This window comes from Cadophora gregata, assembly GCF_030347475.1.
Source record: "Cadophora gregata isolate MNR1 chromosome Unknown scaffold_12, whole genome shotgun sequence".
In the NCBI taxonomy this organism is placed as follows: Eukaryota; Fungi; Ascomycota; class Leotiomycetes; order Helotiales; family Ploettnerulaceae; genus Cadophora; species Cadophora gregata.
In genome coordinates this window covers 1,559,165-1,578,977 of record NW_026695935.1, presented here as the reverse complement: position 1 = coordinate 1,578,977, position 19,813 = coordinate 1,559,165, and the positions used below count along the sequence as shown (strand labels likewise).

The following is a 19,813-nucleotide window of genomic DNA, read 5'->3' as shown; positions in this document are numbered from 1 at the left end:
CTTTCAGCATATCAAAATATTTGGATTTCAACGGGTAGTTCACTGAGGATCAGAGCACAATAATCTTTGGCAGTGAAAGTGATACAAGTGTTGCATTTTATACAGCTCAGCCCAAGCTTCCCTGAACAGCATCTATCTGTCCCGTCTATGTCTTCTGTCCACCACAATCCACCCTTCATTTCCATTTGATTTGTCTGGTTCCCTTCCTTTACTCGTCATCATCATCGCCGCTCTCAACGTACTTCGCTCGGATATCCTTCCATTGTCGCTGCGTCATGTTAGTCCACGCCATCATCCAAGGCGCCCGCCAGATAGACATACGCCTTTGTTGAGCCTGTCCCAGATACCATCGGTAGTTCTATCCCAGACCCTAATCCGTCCGTTAACCAGGCGCTCCAGACTCAAACCCGAGGTACTTGATAACCTACATCTCAAATGCGAATGCCGACGCGAAGACAACGCCCAACATTGCGTAGTTCTTGCGGAAGAAGAGACTATACGCAGCGCATAGTTAGCAATTGCTTTTGCCCTCATCATACAGTGCCGAACGTATGGTCGTGGGTCGAATTCGGGTCGGGGGGAACTTGCTTGTAGATGGGACGACTTGCGGAAGCCTGCAATTGAGCGAATTAGCATAATCATACAAGGCTGTCATTATGACACAGGGCTGAAATTACCATTGTGAAGTATGCAGTAGTGCTCGGGAAGGATTGAACTCTATGGAATGGTAAGAGGTCGTGCTTTACGTCGTTCTATGAAGTGTTTTGCGATCCGGAAGCTCCCACGATTTTAGCTCGGAAGTCCTTAGCGTGGTTTTGTGATCCCCAAGGTTTCTTGTACTTTCACAGCCTTGCGACCAGCACTCACTTCACCACCAACAATCACAACGTCAAGGCCGGGCGCCAATTCTTTCAGATAATTCGCATCTAACTGCTACATATCCATCCGCATATTCGAAGACTGTCCTTGGTGACAGTCACCGTCAAAGATGCCGTCAGTGCCCACCCCATCAAAGGCCGGCATTGTCGAGACAAATGGCGAGCGACACATCCCCTCTTCCCTGCGACCCGATGGCACAAAGCGGAAAGAAATCAAGATCAGACCTGGATACAAGCCACCAGAGGATGTAGAGGTCTACAAGAATCGCACCGCAGACGCTTGGAAGAGTCGTGGAAGTACTGGCGTCCCGGGAGCAGACGGATTGAAGGATGACAAGGACGAGGGCTCGGCTTCCAGCAATAAAAATGCGAAGAGAAGGGAGGCAAGAAAGAAAGCCAAGGCTGCCGAAGAGGGCGGAGAGAAACCGAAGGAGGGAGCCAATTCTGAGAAAAAGGACGACAAGGCTGAAGAACCAATAGATCCGGAAGCCGAGAAGGAGAAGAAAGCGAGAAATCTCAAGAAGAAGCTTAAACAGGCGAAAGAATTGAAAGAGAAAAAGGAAGGCGGTGGTGCTTTGCTACCCGAACAGTTCGCGAAGGTCATCAAGATCAATGAGCTTATTCGAGAACTGGATGCGCTCGGCTTCGATGCAGAAGGAGAACCAAAACCCAAGCCAGAAGAAAAGAAAGAATGAAACGGGAAGTTCGTCTTTCTTTGATTTTTGGTATTCGAATTGGGTGCTAGGCCTACTAAAGGTTTGGGCTGGCGTTGGTCCTTGTTTATGCATGTAAGGCAGGAGTTGGAGCGATTTTGACATATTCTCAGCTCGTGGATAGACGCATTTCAATTCTAGACTTTCTTCCTGGATATCTGTAAGATTTCCTGGTCAAGACGTTTCCGACGAGGACGTGATGGCACTTTGGACTTCAAAAGAACCTGAAGAAACACGAAGAAAAATAATCAAAACCATACTCAAATCAGCATTTTTAAAATCAGCTAACATGGAACCAAAATTGTCAATTGTTGCATCATCAAGCCAGACACTAAATTCCAATTACAATTCAGCCGCATTGTTATAAAAAGAGGCAGAAAGGCGCTTGACTTGATGTGAACTCGCTTAACAATTGACTGTATTTTGCTTCCGAAGTTGAACTCATACACCTCCCCACTTTTTGACACTGGAACAGCGCCAAGCGAAACAGCTTCTCTTCAACTTCATTTCTATCAATTTCTACCTTCATTTCTTCAAAGCAACTGTCTCTACCTACGCTCTGACGATTTCGAACCCCTTGCGACGATTGTAAGAAATTCGTTATGAGCAGCAGCACTAAAATCCCAGTCTGGTTGGACTGTGATCCAGGTAAGTCTCTCTCCCCATCCACTTTTCTGCTGTACATGCATACTGACAAGACGACAGGACATGATGTGAGACTTGTGCCAATCATAAAATATGCTCAATGACATGCGAAACTCTTCCTCCAGCAGCATATGGCTGTCCTTACCTCGGGTTTCCGGAAAGCCCTTGTGCTTTGTATTGCATCACGTGACCGTCATTACTCACTTTTCTGTCTTTTCTTCGCCTCTAAAAGCTCTCGAGCTACAGCTAACATGTCTAGGATGCTTTTGCAATCCTTCTGTCAGCTTATCACCCCTCGTTAGATCTTCTCGGTGTTTCAACAGTCCATGGAAACGCCTCGCTTCCACACACGACCTGGAATGCCACCTCTATTGTATGTCTCCTACCACTACTTCCCTGTCACAATGCCCAGGCTTCAAAATACTTCGTACCTATTGTGACCACTTGAAGATCCATCGAGCTGATTCCAGAGACAGCTGACGGCGATTGGCAAGCCAGACATCCCTGTATACTCAGGAGCAGCAAAAGGCCTTATCCGCCCAGCTGTCCACGCAGATGCCATCCGTAAGCTGTCCTACCTTCATCCTCCTCTGAATCTTCAGAATATAATCAAACAACATTACTGACCACCCAAACCAGACGGTGAATCTGGCCTCGACGGCACCAACCTTCTGCCCACCCCCCTGGTCCCTCCACAGACAACTCCCTTTCTCCCCTCCATCGCCATCGCCCTCCTCGCCACACCTCCAGGAACAGCTTGGATAGTCGCCACTGGCGCCCTAACAAACATCGCATTCCTATTCCAATCCTACCCCGACTTAGCCACCCACATTGCAGGCCTCAGCATAATGGGCGGCGCTATCGGATCGTCTTTCACTGATGCCCCAATGGGGAGAGTATCCGAGAAAGAGCGAATCGGGAACTGGTCGTACTGGGCTGAGTTCAACATCCTCGTTGATCCAGAAGCTTCTGCTTTCTTGCTCGAGCATCCTATTTTGAGCAAGAAGACGACTTTGATTCCGCTCGACGTAACACATTTGGTGTTAGCGACGGGTGAGGTACAGCACATGTTGCATTATGGGAAAGGAAAGGAGGGAGATCTTGGAGTGGGGAATAAAGAGTGCAGTACTCTCCGTCGCATGCTTGTCGAACTCCTCACTTTCTTCGCAAAAACGTACGCCGACGTCTTTGGCATCACAGCCGGTCCACCACTGCACGATCCACTTGCCGTAGCAGCTATACTGGACGGCATTCCTGGCGTTGAGATCCCATTTTACGAATATATTCCCAATTCGACCGAGAAAAAAAGTAAGAGAGAGCGCTACGCTGTGAAAGTCATCACAGAAGGCACACACGAGGACGCACTGGCTGGTGCGCAAACTGGACGAACAGTCGTGACGTTATTAGCTGAAGGGGAGGAGGGCGTGAAGATACCGAGAGGACTGGATGTAAAGAGGTTCTGGGATGTGTTGGAGGATTGTCTCATTGCCGCCGATGAAGTGAATAAAGCCCGAGGGGTGATATAGGTGGATCTTGGTAGAGAGAATTCAAAAAACACTCTTCTGCACGAGGTTGAATTTTGCGTTAGGACATGAGCTGAGACCATATCTCGGAGGAACTGCGTGACTTCTCCCGTCCAATTTCTATCAATGTGCCGTTCATGGGTCTCATCTTGAGGGAAAGGGGCTCGAACTTCGCATTGAGAGACACACACAATTGGCGGCTCCTGTCATAATAAAGCTAAGCGAGGTCCCAAATTCCTCAGTCCTGCTTGAATGAACGTGTATTGCGACACTCGCTACGATATGGTACGGGCGAGACATTTCACAAGACTCCAGATCAAATTCAAAGGAGAAGATCCAGTCCTTTACATGATGTTGACGATGCTCGTCAGAACTGCTTTCTATTCTCACTGCATCTGCTCACATCTGATCTACCAAATATTTCCCTCTCCACTCTCTCCTCTTTCCCTTGTAATGCCTTCTCCATCCTCTACTTCATCGATTCTCTCTATCCCATCCAGAACGGTGGTAAGAGACAAGCAAGATCTCCACTCCTTTTTGTCCTGAAAATGCTTCATTATGCACACTGAAAAGGGCTAGACCAAATTTCCCATAGCGCCATAGCGCCAGTGCAATAAGCATGTACAGAGGACATCCACCATATTCGCCAAGAGCGCTGCAGACCTAATCAGAAGAAGCACTATCCGCCACCCACGCAAGCTATGCTGATTGATCGATAAATGTGAAAGAAAGTGATATAGACACGAAAATATTCGCCTGGACAGGAGATTATATTCTCAAAGGCAATGAGAATGAACACATCGAGTCAATCATGCGAGGTAGTTGTATGTCGGTACGGCCGCATCCTCAACACGCTCTAGGTATTCGCGCTCGATCAAACTCTCCACACGTTTCTTCATCATGTTGATGTTTGGATTGAAGCGTTGGGCGAGCTGAGCGATGACTTCGCTGAAGAGCATTTGATGAGTTGATGTTTTGCGAGCCCTATTGACTGAATTAGTATGGAATGGAGTAGTATGTAACAGGGGTAACCTACTTCATGATACGGACAATGACAGTGTCGATCACGTATCCTCGGTGCTCGTCATTGCGCTCTTCTGTATCCTTTCGCTCATCATCACCTTCGACCTTATTGACTGCGCCGACCATGACAGGCGCCTTGATCTTCACTGCCTTGCTTGTGAAACTGGCATTGAAGCTGAACTTGTCTCCAGGCTTCGGTAACTCCTTGTTCGCGGGGTCCTTGGTTAGAACTCTGGCTTTTGGCAGTACGGATAGGGTGTATAACATTCGTGAGAGATCCCCAACCGGAATGTTGGTCGACTGTTGGATTGCCTCGAAAGTTAACGATTCTCCGTCAGCTAAGTCGTTGAAGAGCAGCAAGATAATCATGCCGTATGTAGGAACATTCAGTTCGTGTCGTCGCTCACGACCAAGAGCTCCCTCCTTGCCCGGAATCTTGGGGAACACGCATTTGATATCGGCGCTGCCGAGGAAACCCAGCCAGGTTAACTTTCTACCATTCCGTTCCTTGAGGTAGAACTTCTTGAATGATTCCTGAAGGTTCGTAATCTCACTCGGCCAGAAGCAGCATATAGGTGTGCCGTCCTCACCCCTAGAACTTGCTCCTCCCATCGACTCCATAGGCCAATAGTTTGTAGTGAGAACATTAATGCCAAGGTCGACTTGTTTGCGATCCAGGTCACCCAGTCCCTGTATATGGCTGCGATATCCAGCTGTAAGATCATCGGACATGGTCATATCCTTAAACATTCCCTCCAGCTTAGTAGTAAAGGCGTTGCCGATTTCAAGCTTCATACGAGAAATCATCTGCTTCTCAACATCGGCACTCTCAGACTTGCCATGCAGCAATCGTCTCGCAAGATGCTTTTTGTAGTATCGCTCGAACATATCCTTATCCTGGATGTACCTGAGCAGTGTTGTAGCCTTGTCGAGGACAACCTCGATCTCGGTTTCGGTCTTTCCCTTGATCCCGCGCTTCAAGTTGTCGTCAATGAATAGCGAAACATACTCGGAACATCTAGGGAAGAGGTTGATGAAATCGGAGAAGCTCTTGGTAAGTGCGGTCTGAAGGATGAGATCTTCTGACAGGCAGTGCTTCCACATTGTGTCGAACTTGTCCTTGAGAGTCAATACCTCGTCCACCCATCTGATGGCAGCGGCAGTCTGCTTTGCTGCAGCACTTTGCTTTGGTGTTTTTGATTTGTCACCTCCTTCAGGTTCGCCTTCTTCAGGCTGAGCAGTAGAAGCTGGCGCAGATTCGGCGTCGGTAATGGTCTTGTTGATTTCTGATCCCAACTCAACTACTCGTGCCTGCAGAGCAATCTTGAGTGGGCCTTTTGATGGATCCACACGCGAGATGAGTTGATACAAAAGCGTCAAGTCTTCATATCTGTCATTCTCGATCATAGCTTTGATTCCACTGCCCTCCATAGCAAGAAAGTCTGTCAAGTGGGCACTTATCATCTCCTTCTCGACGACTTTAGCAATTTTAGCACTAGTGAGCAACGAAATCGTAGTCTGACACCGGACATCCTCCTCCGCCAATCTCTTCCGGGTCTGTCGAAGCCAAGTGCTTGCGTCGGATTCTCGAAGAAGAGTGGAGCACTCATTCTTGTAGTGCTCTGTGGCGTTCGCGAGGAAAGCGACCTCGAAAACGGTGGTGTATAGTTTCTCAGTCTCATTCTCCTCATCCGACTCGTAGAGTCCTTCAAGCATGTACACACATGAGCGTATCAAGGTCTTGTCGATCACATCGCCATCTCTTTCCATGCCAATCTGGTCGATGAGGACTGAATTGAGGATATCGAAGATGATCAATCCAGCCTCCGAAACCTGTGACCGAAGAACGTGCTCGCGGAACAGTCCCATGGATGTGGTAAAGATGGAGGGCTTCCGATTGTCCGTGCAATACACCCGGTCCATATACATTAGAACATCAGTGGTCATGTTCATGGTGGTGATGTGATCTTCCCAGGCAGCTTTCAGTCCTCTTAAAAATTCCTCCCCCGTCATTCGACGCTCGTTTGCTGTGACCCCGGACACTCCACCCCGTGTGATGTTAACCAAGCTGGGTGTAATGAGCTTCTGGATTTTGGGCATGACTTCCCCACCAAACCATTGCTCTTCGAACTCCTTAACTCGGTCGTAAAGCTTGTCACCTTGCTTCTTTAACACGATCTTGTAGGAGGCCCGGTAGATCTGTTCGAATGATAACTGCGAGGCGTTCTTCGTGTGGATTTCGCGGAGCGCCGAGCTCAAGATGTCCCACTGGGACTCAAAGTCGTTGTCGCCATGACCGCCAAGGGGATTCTATAAAGAGAAATATATCAGCTACATGTTCTCCAGTCCAGTACAGAGAAGAAATACAAGGCCAGCTGCCCGACGACTCATTTCCATGGCACGTTCAAGCGCAGTGCTTGCTGTAGCCTCAGATGCCATCTTGCCCAATTGATGGTATTTGAGTGTGGCAGATACTCGATCTCGTCGCAATAGGGTGAAGTGAAGTGTAGAGATCGCAATTGTGGATTCAAGATTGAGAAAGTGGAAGTACAACTCGGAGGGAACTTGAAGACAGCTCTTGTGGTGGGGTGAATCAGACGAGTACATACCCTCCTAGGCGGCCTTATCTTCCCTCTGCCTCTCCCGGATATCATCTCTTCACCTTTGCCCTTCGCTGTAGGTCTGCGAGGTGCTCTGCGGGATCAACCCAGGCTGTGCGACGCGTGAAAAGTGAAGGGTTTCGTGCGTTCGCGGGGTTCGCTGGAGCTCTGGAACGGGCTGGACTCGTTGCTGTTGGATAGATCTGCCTTTGTGGTCTTTTTTTCCCTGAAAGGCCTTCTGGAAAGCAAGCAAGTCAAAGATGATATGAGAGGCTGGAGGATGAGCTTGAATAGATCGGTTACCGTCCGTAGGAAGTCAAGGAGTAAAGTTGGAGTATTCCAAAGTGCTTGTACTCGAGGCAGCCGGAAAGCCAATTGCTATCGCCTATCTCGGCCCGTTGTTTATCCGCAGTTCACGTGAATGATAAATACGTGAAGCCTGCACTCATCGCCTGCTTGTGTAGCGATCATTGCTCCCTAAACATTGATTTTCCCTTGTGTCTGGGCGCTTTTAGCTGCGTACTACTACCATCACAAAGGCGGGTTGGTACATATCCATCCTGTTGTGGAACCCGTCTCCTACCTAGGTCGCCTTGCCTGTTTTAACATACCCACAGAAGCACACACTAGACCCGTCCAGATGTGCGATTTCAATGAGTTTCATTCTTCTCGGATGACTTTCATTAGCATTGACGTATCTTTAAATCAACAAGAGCTTCAAAATTACCTCATTCAAGTTTGATGTTTCCAAAATCCAAACGTCTCGTCCGGGTCCCAGCTTACAGCTACCCGAAACAGTTTAGCCTGCCAAGAGTTTCTCGACCCCATACGAGCCCATGTTTTATTTCCAGAGCCTTGCCACTTCAGCCTCATCGAACCTCTGGTTTCTTCACTAAACTCCAATTTTGTATCACCACCATCAGCATTCACAACCACAACTCCTACACAATGCCGCCTCTCCAAACACCCCTCTCTGCTCTCCGGTCGATAGCCCGCCTATCATCCTTCAACAAACCGTCTCCCCTGTCCCTACGCCAAACTCAACTCCCTCGACCTCACGCTCAAATTCAACATCAAAACTTCCCTCTTCGCCTCGCACCCTCAACCTTCTACTCGACCTCATCACCACGCGCTCCTCATACTCACACATCTTCACACAAACCTCACGGCCCACGACCCCCTCTTCAACGGCCACTTCCCATCCCTCCTATCAAACCAGAATACGAAATGACATTCACTTGTACGCCCTGCAGCACACGCAGCAAGCACCGAGTTAGCAAACAAGGGTATCATAAGGGCAGCGTTTTGATTACCTGTCCAGAGTGTAAGAACAGGCACGTTATTAGTGATCATTTGGGGGTATGTTATAGTCTTCAAGAAAAGATATTACAAGAGAACCTTAGCTGACTGATATCCTTTCGATGTAGATTTTTGGCGATCGTAATTTAACAATAGAGGATCTAATGCGCGAACAAGGACAGCTAGTTAAGAAAGGGACGTTGAGTGAAGATGGGAATTTAGAGTTCTGGGCTGATGGATCGACTACGACGAGGGCGAAGGAGGGGGAGGACGGTGTCAAGGAGATTGATGGTACTGAGATACCAGGGAAGAGTGGAGAGTGAGCGGGCATGTCACGAATCTCGCGGATTGAGGGAAGGATTGGAACCTAAAGTGAGATATGATAATCAGACGAGGACGAGCCAAGATATGCGAGGAAATCGGGTACAAAGGCAGTCGAAGATTCGAATGCTCATCTCGGATTTGGCCGTGTATATTATTTGTACAGGGGATAGGTGGTTTGAATCAACTTAGCGGCATAGGTTCTAGAAGGCGTTCAGGATGTACTGAAAATCAAGTATCTTGGACAATAACATCTCCTAATCTAGGTTACTCTAGACGTAATTAAATTCGTCACGGCAGCAGTGTCTAGGCACCTGCAAAGCATTCCGGCTCCTCTGTTTCCTTAAATGTATCCGCTCGTGAGAACTAGCCAAACTCCATATGGTACAGGTAACGCCGTTCCCTTCCGTCTACCATTTGGGCACCCGACCTCCAAGCTAACCAGGTTTTCATATACCCGCCGACATATCCATAGCCAACCTATCATACATCAGAAACCATCGAGGCATGCCTAAGCAAATCTGATCTTCTTCACAACTTGATCATCTGCACTTGTTGCAGTAAGTGTGTGACCATTCCTAGTCTCTCCTATGCCCTGATCTCTATAATTACTATCAGCATCATCACCAGCATCAACAAACCCAACTTTCCTCTTTCCCTTCGCTTTCGCACTCAGACGCACACCGTTCCCTTCATCTTCGCCACTGTCACCACTGAATTTGATAGTAGGTCCCACTTTGAGCTTAATCATAATCTTGCTCTTCTGCTTAGCTTTCCCATCAGGACTATCACCCAAGATAAGATCTTGATCCGGATCAGCGATATTCCCGACGCCACGTCCAAACACCAATCGTGGGTTTTCCAGCATGGCCATCTGCTCTGGCTCCTTCCGATCTTCCCCACTGACTTCCCCATTGTCTTCGTCCTGCCCTCTCACATCTAGGAATCTCGCATTCCGGATCCAATCGTACATCGTGCGATCATCCAAAATGCTTTTACAAGAGTTGTGTTCCTCTGTGCTCAGCTCCTTGCGTCTTTCCAAGATTACCTCTTCGATACTGTCTCTTAGCACTAGCGTCTCCACATACACGGGCTTTGTCTGTCCGATCCTGTGAGCCCGTTTGACAGCCTGTGCCTCGACTTGAGGCGAAAAAACCGGGTTGACGAAATAGACTCTGCTGGCAGATGACATGTCGAGGCCGAAGGCAGCTTGGGTAACGTCCATTAAGAGGACCCTAAACACTTCGCTCTGGTTGAAAGTCACAACGTATTGGCTTCGCCTGGCTGAGGAAAGAGTTTTGGCGTAAATGAGATGCTTGATGCCGAGACATTCGAGGGCTTGTGCAATGTAGTAGGCGACGTTGTCAGCCTCATAGAAGATAAGGATTTTCTCTGTAGACGAGTGCTGTGTTATGGCATCCATGAGATATGAGAGTTTGGCAGAGGCAGTAGAGATTATTTTTGCTGTTGTCAGAGGTGACGATGCGTCAAGCGTGCCTGAGATGTCGGGTTTGGAGGACTTCTTGAGAACGGACTTAGGCTGCAATTGAGCGTCCAGCTGTTTCTGGATAGTAGCCTCATCTTCTTCTTGGTCATTGGTAATATCGATAGAATCGATATTGAGGAGATCCGAGTCAGACGATCTGCTTGCCCGTTTGGTGGTAGACAATGAGGTGCGAGGTCGTTTCCGAGAACTGGACTCATCACCAATCGTGACACCACCTGCGAGAGTGGGAGCGACGTCTACGGCTTTCTTCACGCCGTTTGCGTCCCTGAACTTCCTTTTCCGAGGCCTGGGCGACTGCGGTTGTACGGCAGCGATCGCAGCAGACATGGCTTCACGTCCGGCCCCAACCAATTCGTCTGTGGGATCTTCCTTGTAAAGCTGCGTTTCCACGAACTTCTGGGCAGCATGCACCATCGTAGCTCCCATAATTGTGGGGTTTCCTGGTTCGTGAACTAGGGACCATGCCTTCCGGATCTCATCAGAAAGGTCATTGTCGACATGCATAGGCATCTCGTGGTATTCGGAAATAACTTTGGAGATACTATTGGTAAGAACACACTGTCCTTGCATGATAGCTTCATTGAGTAGTACTTCATCTTCGGGCGAGATAGGGACCTTCCTGTCCCGTAGAAAGTCTTTTGCGTTCTCAATTGTATTTGTGATATGCTCCGTTTCAAAACCTGACCAGAAGAACGACGCTTGCCGGAGATTGGATACCAGCTGCTGCAAATTTCTTCGTTGCCGTGGATGGAAGAAATAATCAGCGTCCTTACGCTCCGAAAGGACGGCGTTTGCGGTTATCATCATACTAAATGTATTCAGAGATAATTTATTTTGTACGGAACCTTCCAAAAGGACCAGATTTTGGTATAGGGGAGGAAGCGTAACCTCGAGTTCAACATCAGATTGCTGGTGACGAATGATCATCCCTTCCAAAGTGGCTCTTAGGCAATCTAAGTTGCCTCGGCTTTTAGATCCATGGCGTGGTTGCATGATCAGGTGAGACCAGGATGCATAATCATTATCATCTGGACGATTTGCCCAAGGTCTTGCCTTGAGGTAAGATGTGGCAATATTACCAAGTTTCTCAATGTCTTTCCGTTCCTGCTTATGATACATACTCAACTCTTTGCTTGAGGCTTGCGAACAAGAATCGGATGTAGGGGTGTCCAATAAAGCAGATACTGCCTTCAATGGAATATCTGCGATAGCGGAAGGAGTGCTCGATGATGAGGGCGTATCTTCTCGTGAAGTGGTCTGTGAGCTTCCAATACCAACTTCGGCCCCGTAAAGTCCTTTTGTCGGCGTTCCTGACACAATCCACCGAGCTGATACTTGTAGGAAATCAACAACAGCACTTGCTTCAGTCCGCGAAGAGCTGGATGAATTCCCAAACGTATGGCCTTCGTCGACAATTAAGCGCTTGAAGTGCAGATCTTTCAGAGGCGAATGATAGACCTTCATCATAACAGCCGTCCGCCCAGGTCGGCCCCCATTTAGAAATGTCTGTCGAGAAGTCGAGCCAGAGTGATCATTGTCGTCGACCTCGTACGCTGCTTCCTTGTCGAATCTCTGTTTGCTGAAAAGAATAATATCGCAATCCACAAGGGCTTCGGCGCGAGGAAGAACATCTGACATTGTTTTCATCACCAACACTTTCAATCCAGTCGTATGCTTCTTAATCTCATGTTGCCATTGTTGAATCAAGTTTGCTGGCGCTACAACAATCGTTGCCGAGGTCAAGAGGATCTTCCTAGGAGCAACAATTTTCGGGTTTCTTGATTGTCGGCGGGGGCTTGGAGATGGAAGCATGTAGAAACCTGTATTGCTGTCAAGAGCCTCTCGGCAACGATCAAATCGATACCCTTCTCGAGCTTCTAGAGCAGTAAGCTGGCGTTTCCATGGCACTCCCAGGCGACCGAGTGCAGCAGCTGCCATGTTCATCATCGACGCAGTTTTCTTTCTGACAGGAAATGTACCAGCCAGATACTCATTGGGTATTTGGGATGTTGCATCCCGAGTTGCCATGATGAGGCCCAGACAGATTAAGGTCTTCCCCAAGCCCATAGTCTCGGCACAGATTCCGCCTCGAGCTGCTTCATATGTGCGAGGTTCCCGGAAACAAGATCCACTATCTATGTCGCAATACCAAGTCATACCTCTTAGATCAACAAGCTGTCTGAGCCGAGGATCCAACAACTGAGCTGGTTTGGATTCGCGTTGAAGCATGAGTGCAGCTGACCGTCGCTGATATTTATACATCTCTGTTTTCAGCCCCTCTATGTCACTATCCAGAATCTGGTACATCGCATTCCTAACGTATGGATCTGAAACCATATCTGGATCTGGCTTTGGGGATGGCAGAGTATTGAACAATTGAAAGAGAGAAGGCTCCTCCCCTGCCGAGGACTCAAAATCCAACGAGGTATCCACGTGACGTATCAGGGAGTCTTTGAACCACTGGCCATTCCACGTAGCAGCAGATATATCGATTTGATTGAGTAGTAGTAGCAAGGCTTTGCGCAATGCTGGAACGTTTCGATTGATCACTGAGCGTCCGACATCATCAGGTAAGATATAGACTCGGACCTGTCCATGGACCGAATCATTTACTCGGAATTCCAATCGTATCCATTGCGAGGTTTGAAGACTGACGAAAGGTTGGAGGAGCGAGGTGGCGAGAAGAGCTTTCTGTAATGATGCATCTATGAATGTTTGACCAGAAAAAAGATGTGCTTCTGGCAGTGGCGCAACCGATTTCCAACTTGAGCAGCTTTGCCATGCGTCAAGCGCGATGTTGGAATCAGGCTGCGAGATGCGTAAACATCCAGCCGCAATATATCTCCCAATGTCGACTTTGAAATGGCCTGAAGTTAGAGCCGTTTCAGTCTGATCGGAACCAGAAACCGAGACTATTTGGGCGGACATTCCTATGATGGTTTCGTGATGCGGATGTTGATGGCATTAGGCAGCAGACAGATATATGTTTGGAAAGTTGAAGATCCACATCATATGTATGGAACAGGCGCTTTGGATGAAGCAGCTACTTCACCTATCACGTAGCCGAGAATAGTGTCCCATCAAAGAGGTTGGTATCTGACGACTTTGTTTCCGAAAAGGAATGAGGAACTGGTCATGTATCGTTTTGATGTTCCATTCCGTTCGCTTATAGGTACGCATCCCCAGATCGCGCTAGCGGAGCAAACAGCTGGGCATGAGTCACATGATCTGCCCCAGGGATCTTGCCTTCCATGGGCATGGGACGTCGCGTCTCCTTAGAGACATCGACAGTGAACAAACAAGTGCATTTGCCATTTATTCTTACTGCCTAAGTCCCTCTAAGCGGCAAGGTCTTCAACAATTCATTTTGAAATTGAAAATTCGTCCCTATGAAGCTATCCATTTGCTTATTCCGAAGGTTGCTAGTCCTGGAAGCAAGAGGTCTTCTCTGTGATCCAGCGACTAGGGAAACGCATGCCAATGAAGGAGATTTCCCAAGGCTTAGAGACCATCATAAACGGTCCACCAGAGGCAGCAAAGCATATGCTAAAAATTTACCAGGAATCACAGACAGGACTCTACGCCCCGATGTTCCAGCAAATAGTGCGTTTTTGAGTGCGTTCTCGAATCTGGGGAAAAGCGATATGAGGTATTGATAGTTGGTTGCTTGGATACTTGGCACTTGGCTTCGTTTCTTCATGCTCCTTCGGTTGGGTAATTCAATCCTCGGCTATTCCGCGAAAGTCTATTTACGGTTCAAGGTTTGGATTTTGAGGTATGCCCTCAAATCTCGGAAGGTAGATTAACAATGGTTTGCACTATTTTCTATGTACGTTTACACTGCCTCAGGACCATGCCTTCAGGCTTTCCTCAAGCCACACCAGATCATCGGGTCTGGTTCACGCTATCCTGGGCTCACGACTCGCGCAAAGCCACCGAGACAACAGCAATACCCATCATTTCAAGAAATCCAACGCCATAGACGCCTTCGCAAAATTTAACGCTGGTATCACACCTCTCCTCTTTCTCTTCCCTCTCATGCTACCCATCCAACATCCAATACCCACCAACTTCATCAAACATCTTCTCAAATCCCTCCAACACATCACCAATTGGCTTCGCCGGCACATCATACAAATCGATACACATCCACACCGGTAATGTTCCATTCCTCCTCTCCTCCGGTAAATAATCGCCCCCATCCCACCTCATCCCACACTTCTCCACCTCAGCAGGTCTCTCATCCACTGGACTTCTCTTGTACGCCTGATATACACCACCCCTCTCTTCCCTCTGCCACTTCACAATCTCATTCGGAATCTGCTTCAACAGCCCACCATGCACGAAAGCTATCCTCCCATCAGGATGATGCTGCGCAAAACTATGTCCGCAATACTTTCCGTCCGTCAACGTGCCCACACTGGTCAGCCATTTGGCCGGCTTTCCATATTTCGTCTTCAGAGCATGCCACGCAAAACGAAACATATCTTTGTCGCCTAGTAAGAACATATTATAATATGCAGCATTTTTGTTATTCAGCCAAGTAGCGAGTTGCAAATGGTAGAAGAACCTTCGTTTATCAACAAGCAGCTGACCAGATTCTTGCTCGTATTCGTCCATACGACAAATCGTGTTGGTGATAGCCCAGATCGGATTCTCAGGCCTCGTACGCGCTATGTCAGGCCAGAAGAGCGTACCGTATTCTTTGTAAGTGTCTGATTCGAAGAGCAATTCTGGGTCGATTGCGGGAATGTTGTCAGAATCCAACAAGAGCACTTCCGCGAATCGGGAGTTCATAATGGCGACGGGTTTGAACTGGAAGTTTGCGAGGTAGTAGTTAAAACCCGTTTGGACGAGGTTGGTTTTGGATGAGAGGTCGTTGAAAAATATGCCCGGGAACTGAGCGAGCATGTCCTTTTGCGTGGAAAGGGGTACCTCGTCGCCGAAGAAATGGATCTCGACTGGGAGGGAGGAGTTGAGCTTCTTGAGGGCGCGGAGGAGGACTTTTACGCGCTTCATGGTGCGCTCATTGCCTGCTACAACAGCAATGCCGCGGCCGGAGAAGCGAGAGGAGTATTTATTGTAGGGTATTAAATCATTGGCGATGAATGATTGCCATTCGACGCGGTGGCTGGCGAGTTCGCTGTCATTACGCTCGTGTTTCACCCAGTCTGCGTCGCCGCCGTACATGAAATTGACACCTTGGTCGTCTTTCCATGTGCATCCTGCTTTCGCTTCTGCCAGCGATATGCCTGGAAGTGAAGCGACTGCTTGGAAATGTGGTAGGTACGCATCAGCACTTGGTAGAGTGTGTGCATTATTTATCAATGCAGATGGCGAGGTGGATGTGGCAGTCGCTGGTAGTAGGTTCGATATGAACGGAACTTTGGTGTAGTCCTCAAAGTCATCGTGGAAAGACAGAAACAAGAAGCACACAATGAGAGAAATTACCAATCCAGCGGCTATGAACCTATGCCGTTGGAAGAAACAAATCATCGCCTGAATTGCACGCCTGGAGTTGACATTCGAACGGGTATAAATTGAATTTGGGTAATGACGACTTGACATTAAACTTAGAAGAAAGTTAGAATTTGAAATGGTGAGAAAGGTGAGATACTGTACGACAGCCTTGACCTCTTCGGACGAAACATCTACCAAACGATAGTTGAAACAAAACACTAAGACCCTTCCTGATTTGTTGACAGTCGCACCATGTTACCCCTGGCACGTGACTCCACGCGAGGGATTGGTGGATCCATCTGAGGGTGAAGCACCTGTGCAAGATGGCACCAGGAAAATCAATAGTACAAATAGTTAGCCATACAGCTCGTGTATTAGCTGAATAGACCTGAAAATCATCAGCATGATAAATCACCAGTCCTTGATTCCCTCTTCAGCCATGGCGTGCGGCTCCCCATTTGCAGCAGCTCTTATATTGCTGATTTCCCATTCGAATTCTTTCAGTGCCCGTATCTCACTGCCAACAAAGAGACCTCCAATCAGTCCATCAATTATTCCAGCGCCAAGGCCCAGAGTGCTAAGAAGCATCAGTATGAAAGCCACGAAGTTCCGAGGACTCCACCAAACTGCAACCAAGCAACCGATGCTGATTGCCACCGAGCCAACGAAGTGGGCAAGTCGCAAACGACGCTGTCGCTTTTCTCGCGCGCGATACTTATGTATCATGGCCAAAATCTCGTCGTATGTGGATATAGGGAGAAATGGCGATGGGGTCTCTGAGAACTGGGCGGGATATTTTCGGAACTCGCTGTTGGCTGGTGATTTAAGGTATGTGCCATTACTGACCGATGTATCATTATCCTCAATTGATGAAGTATCTTTGTCGTCCTCAGAATTGGAATGAACCAAGGTCGCCTCTACAGAAAAGTGATCACTGAGTGAGCATTGTAGTTCTGGATGCCTTTGGATCATGCCGATTTTTGCTGTCTTGACGACCCATCCTCCTTGCTCTGGGTTTGCGGGATTGAAGCCGGTACTGGCAAAAATGTAATCCAGTCTTTTCGCCTTGGGATCTATTCGATCACCCGGGACTTCGATCGGTGGTTTATTGGGACCAAGAAGCTTCTGTTGACCTTTGTTCCATCTCCAGGTGTTCAATACACTATCACATGTGGCCCCATTTTCCTGGGTATTAATATCAGCTGTTGGAATTGGTCTTCGACGTGCTTTTTCCACATCATCAATTGCAGCTCCTATCGACGAGTCGGGGTGTAAGAGACGCCACACGTCATGGACTGGAGAGTGTGTGCAAATCAAGCGGTGTGCTAGCGAGAGGGGTATCATGTTGAAGTCTCCAAGACCAATAACCAAGTGACGTTTCTCGGCTGCACCACGCATCAACTTCGCGATCTCCCATGCTTGGGCGGTCCGGTGACATATGTAAGAGTCGTTGGGTTCTCGTTCGTAGGGTGCGTGAAGCTGACCATGTCAGTGTGAGCTCTGTTGCGGATGTGGTCACAGCTTACATGTGTTGTGAAGACTTCCATCACATCTTTCGACCCTGGTCCGAACCGTATTCTTGCACATGCAACGCCCTTCCCAACATACCAATCCCCTCTAAAGAAAGCCGTGGGTCTGCCATTGAGGGGATAACGGAACATTGAACTCTCTTCTATGGGCCATTTGGACAAGACGGCAAGTCCTCCGCCAAAAATGCCACTGTGATAGAACTTCCCATAAGGCAGGAGCTGCTTCGTCGTTTTCCGAATGCTTTGATAATCCTCCTGGGTCCAGCATTCCTGGAGGCCGACAATGTGTGGCACAGGATCTGCAGTTGCAATACATTTCCCAATCTCTGTCAAACGCTCATTTCGGAATTTTGCCAGGTACTTCAATCCCCAACAGTTGAGCGTGATAATGTTAATCTCGCTTGGCTTTATTGACTCCATGATTGCTTGTTGTTCCCAGGTTTGCGCGAAGGATTGGAAGGGATACTGGAGGGGAATCTGAACGGTATTCTGGAGGGAGTCCCGAGAACAGAGAAAACTCAGGAAAAGGAGAACCTGGATGTATACTTGAGCTTATATCGCAGCCATTGTCTGATTGGAGAGCTCTACTCATGCAAAGAAAGTTCTTCGCGGCTTCTACGACGTGGGGAGTTTGAAGTGTTCGGACGGTCCAGTCTCGAGCTCTCTCCTGTTCCCCCACGGATGACGTCCAGCCCAGGATTTTGGTGAGACTCCAGCCTAAGGTTACGGTACATGAATGTCTTGGCGCGTGAAACTCCATGTGGGGCTACTGTACCAGATCGCGTCTCCCTTTCTTCGACAGCACCGCGATTTGTCCCAAATACAACAACTTCTTCAGCACCATCATAATGTCAGACTTCGACTCAGCAGCGAGTACCCCAGTACCAGTGGGAAGCCGCCCGATCAAGAGACGCCGCGTTTACGACGACAATGACGGATACAGCTCTCCCGACGAACTCGGCGATCACAATCAACATCGATCATCAAGGCTCAATGCTCGCCGCGACTCAGTCCCGCGCCGGAGAGCGCACTCATCAGATGGCAGTGTAGATGAACTGGATCATACATACCACTCGCGGAATCGAAGCAGGTCAAGCAGTGTTGACACCTCACATTCCTCCGTCGATCGACCCAAACCTTACCAGCCAGTCAAACTCAACTATAAAAATAAATTTATTCTGAAAGGACACCGGAAAGGCGTGTCACAAGTTCGCTTCTCTCCAGACGGCCGATGGATTGCAAGCTGTTCCGCGGATGGCACAATCAAGATCTGGGACGCTGCGACGGGGAAGCATATGAGGACAATGGAAGGGCATTTAGCAGGAGTGTCAACGATTGCTTGGAGTCCCGATTCGAACACGATAGCTTCCGGATCCGACGACAAGACAATTAGATTATGGCATAGGGCTACCGGCAAACCATTTCAAATACCCCTGGTTGGACATCATAATTACGTTTACTCGTTGGCATTTTCCCCCAAAGGCAATATGCTTGTTAGTGGTAGTTACGACGAGGCAGTCAACCTCTGGGATCTACGGGCACGGAGGGTGATGAAAACTTTACCGGCACACTCAGATCCAGTAGGAGGGGTAGACTTCATTCGAGATGGTACCTTAGTCTGTAGTTGTTCAACAGACGGACTCATGTAGGACACTTCATCCAGAGATATCTGAGAAATAGCTAATTCTTTCGCAGTCGAGTTTGGGATACAGCAACTGGGCAATGCCTTCGAACTCTTGTTCACGAAGATAATCCTCAGGTTACCACCGCTCGCTTCAGCCCGAATGGCCGGTACATACTTGCTTTCACTCTCGACTCCTGTGTACGGCTATGGGATTACGTCTCCGGGAGTTGTAAGAAGACATATCAAGGCCATGTGAATACAAAATACTCATTAGGTGGAGCCTTTGGTGTCAGTGGTGAACAAGGGTTCATTGTATCTGGCAGCGAGGACGGCAATCTGGTGTTCTGGGATGTAAAGACCAAGGACGTTGTCCAGAAAGCCGGTGGGCATGAAGGTGTCGTTTGCTGGGTAGACACATCTCCACAACCAAACGGGCCGGTGGTGAGCGGGGGACTTGATGGAACTGTACGGATATGGGTAGATGTAAACGAGGACGACGAGGAGATTGGCGGAGTCAACGGACTGAAGCTTGAGCATGACGATGTTTTGGAAGATATCAAAATGGAAAACGGCGGAGGATTTGGTGATACCCCGAGGAATGGTAGTGTCGATGGAAGAAGCCCGGGACGTATGGATGACGATTCATGAAATGATGGAGGAGTGTTGGTGAGAGTCTGACTGCTCAGTTTTC

General features: G+C 48.5%; 9 protein-coding genes across 9 annotated transcripts; 4 read left to right on the top strand and 5 right to left on the bottom strand.

Moving 5' to 3' along the window:
- Positions 1-104: 104 nt before the first annotated feature.
- On the bottom strand, positions 105-853 carry QCR9 (qcr9 subunit 9 of the ubiquinol cytochrome-c reductase complex). The gene is made up of 5 exons (XM_058496606.1): positions 678-853; positions 589-614; positions 429-494; positions 322-370; positions 105-268 (listed from the first exon to the last, which is right to left on the bottom strand). The coding sequence occupies exons 1-5, from the start codon at positions 678-680 to the stop codon at positions 209-211; spliced, it is 204 nt and encodes a 67-aa protein (XP_058353858.1). The 5' UTR covers positions 681-853; the 3' UTR covers positions 105-208.
- Positions 854-988: 135 nt separating this feature from the next.
- On the top strand, positions 989-1,573 carry ONS95_003305 (uncharacterized protein; the record flags this gene model as incomplete). Its single annotated transcript, XM_058496605.1, has 1 exon — positions 989-1,573. The coding sequence occupies one exon, from the start codon at positions 989-991 to the stop codon at positions 1,571-1,573; it is 585 nt and encodes a 194-aa protein (XP_058353857.1).
- Positions 1,574-2,063: 490 nt separating this feature from the next.
- Positions 2,064-3,762, top strand: URH1 (Uridine nucleosidase 1; the record flags this gene model as incomplete). The annotated part of the gene is made up of 5 exons (XM_058496604.1): positions 2,064-2,239; positions 2,297-2,428; positions 2,496-2,609; positions 2,713-2,800; positions 2,876-3,762. The coding sequence occupies exons 2-5, from the start codon at positions 2,330-2,332 to the stop codon at positions 3,760-3,762; spliced, it is 1,188 nt and encodes a 395-aa protein (XP_058353856.1). The 5' UTR covers positions 2,064-2,239; positions 2,297-2,329.
- A 738-nt stretch (positions 3,763-4,500) lies between these two features.
- Positions 4,501-8,230, bottom strand: CUL3 (Cullin-3). Its single transcript, XM_058496603.1, has 5 exons — positions 8,110-8,230; positions 7,966-8,047; positions 7,392-7,883; positions 4,796-7,092; positions 4,501-4,743 (listed from the first exon to the last, which is right to left on the bottom strand). The coding sequence occupies exons 3-5, from the start codon at positions 7,434-7,436 to the stop codon at positions 4,569-4,571; spliced, it is 2,517 nt and encodes an 838-aa protein (XP_058353855.1). The 5' UTR covers positions 7,437-7,883; positions 7,966-8,047; positions 8,110-8,230; the 3' UTR covers positions 4,501-4,568.
- Positions 8,231-8,330: 100 nt separating this feature from the next.
- Positions 8,331-9,004, top strand: ONS95_003302 (uncharacterized protein; the record flags this gene model as incomplete). Its single annotated transcript, XM_058496602.1, has 2 exons — positions 8,331-8,741; positions 8,810-9,004. 2 exons carry the CDS (start codon positions 8,331-8,333, stop codon positions 9,002-9,004), a joined length of 606 nt encoding a protein of 201 aa, XP_058353854.1.
- A 509-nt stretch (positions 9,005-9,513) lies between these two features.
- Positions 9,514-13,437, bottom strand: ONS95_003301 (uncharacterized protein; the record flags this gene model as incomplete). The annotated part of the gene is made up of 1 exon (XM_058496601.1): positions 9,514-13,437. One exon carries the CDS (start codon positions 13,435-13,437, stop codon positions 9,514-9,516), a length of 3,924 nt encoding a protein of 1,307 aa, XP_058353853.1.
- Positions 13,438-14,550: 1,113 nt separating this feature from the next.
- On the bottom strand, positions 14,551-16,005 carry ONS95_003300 (uncharacterized protein; the record flags this gene model as incomplete). Its single annotated transcript, XM_058496600.1, has 1 exon — positions 14,551-16,005. The coding sequence occupies one exon, from the start codon at positions 16,003-16,005 to the stop codon at positions 14,551-14,553; it is 1,455 nt and encodes a 484-aa protein (XP_058353852.1).
- Positions 15,780-18,296, bottom strand: ISC1_1 (phospholipase C type enzyme). Its single transcript, XM_058496599.1, has 3 exons — positions 17,496-18,296; positions 16,132-17,448; positions 15,780-16,081 (listed from the first exon to the last, which is right to left on the bottom strand). Exons 1-2 carry the CDS (start codon positions 17,916-17,918, stop codon positions 16,381-16,383), a joined length of 1,491 nt encoding a protein of 496 aa, XP_058353851.1. The 5' UTR covers positions 17,919-18,296; the 3' UTR covers positions 15,780-16,081; positions 16,132-16,380.
- Positions 18,297-18,346: 50 nt separating this feature from the next.
- SWD3 (WD domain protein) lies at positions 18,347-19,770 on the top strand (the record flags this gene model as incomplete). Its single annotated transcript, XM_058496598.1, has 2 exons — positions 18,347-19,143; positions 19,194-19,770. The coding sequence occupies 2 exons, from the start codon at positions 18,347-18,349 to the stop codon at positions 19,768-19,770; spliced, it is 1,374 nt and encodes a 457-aa protein (XP_058353850.1).
- Positions 19,771-19,813: the final 43 nt, after the last annotated feature.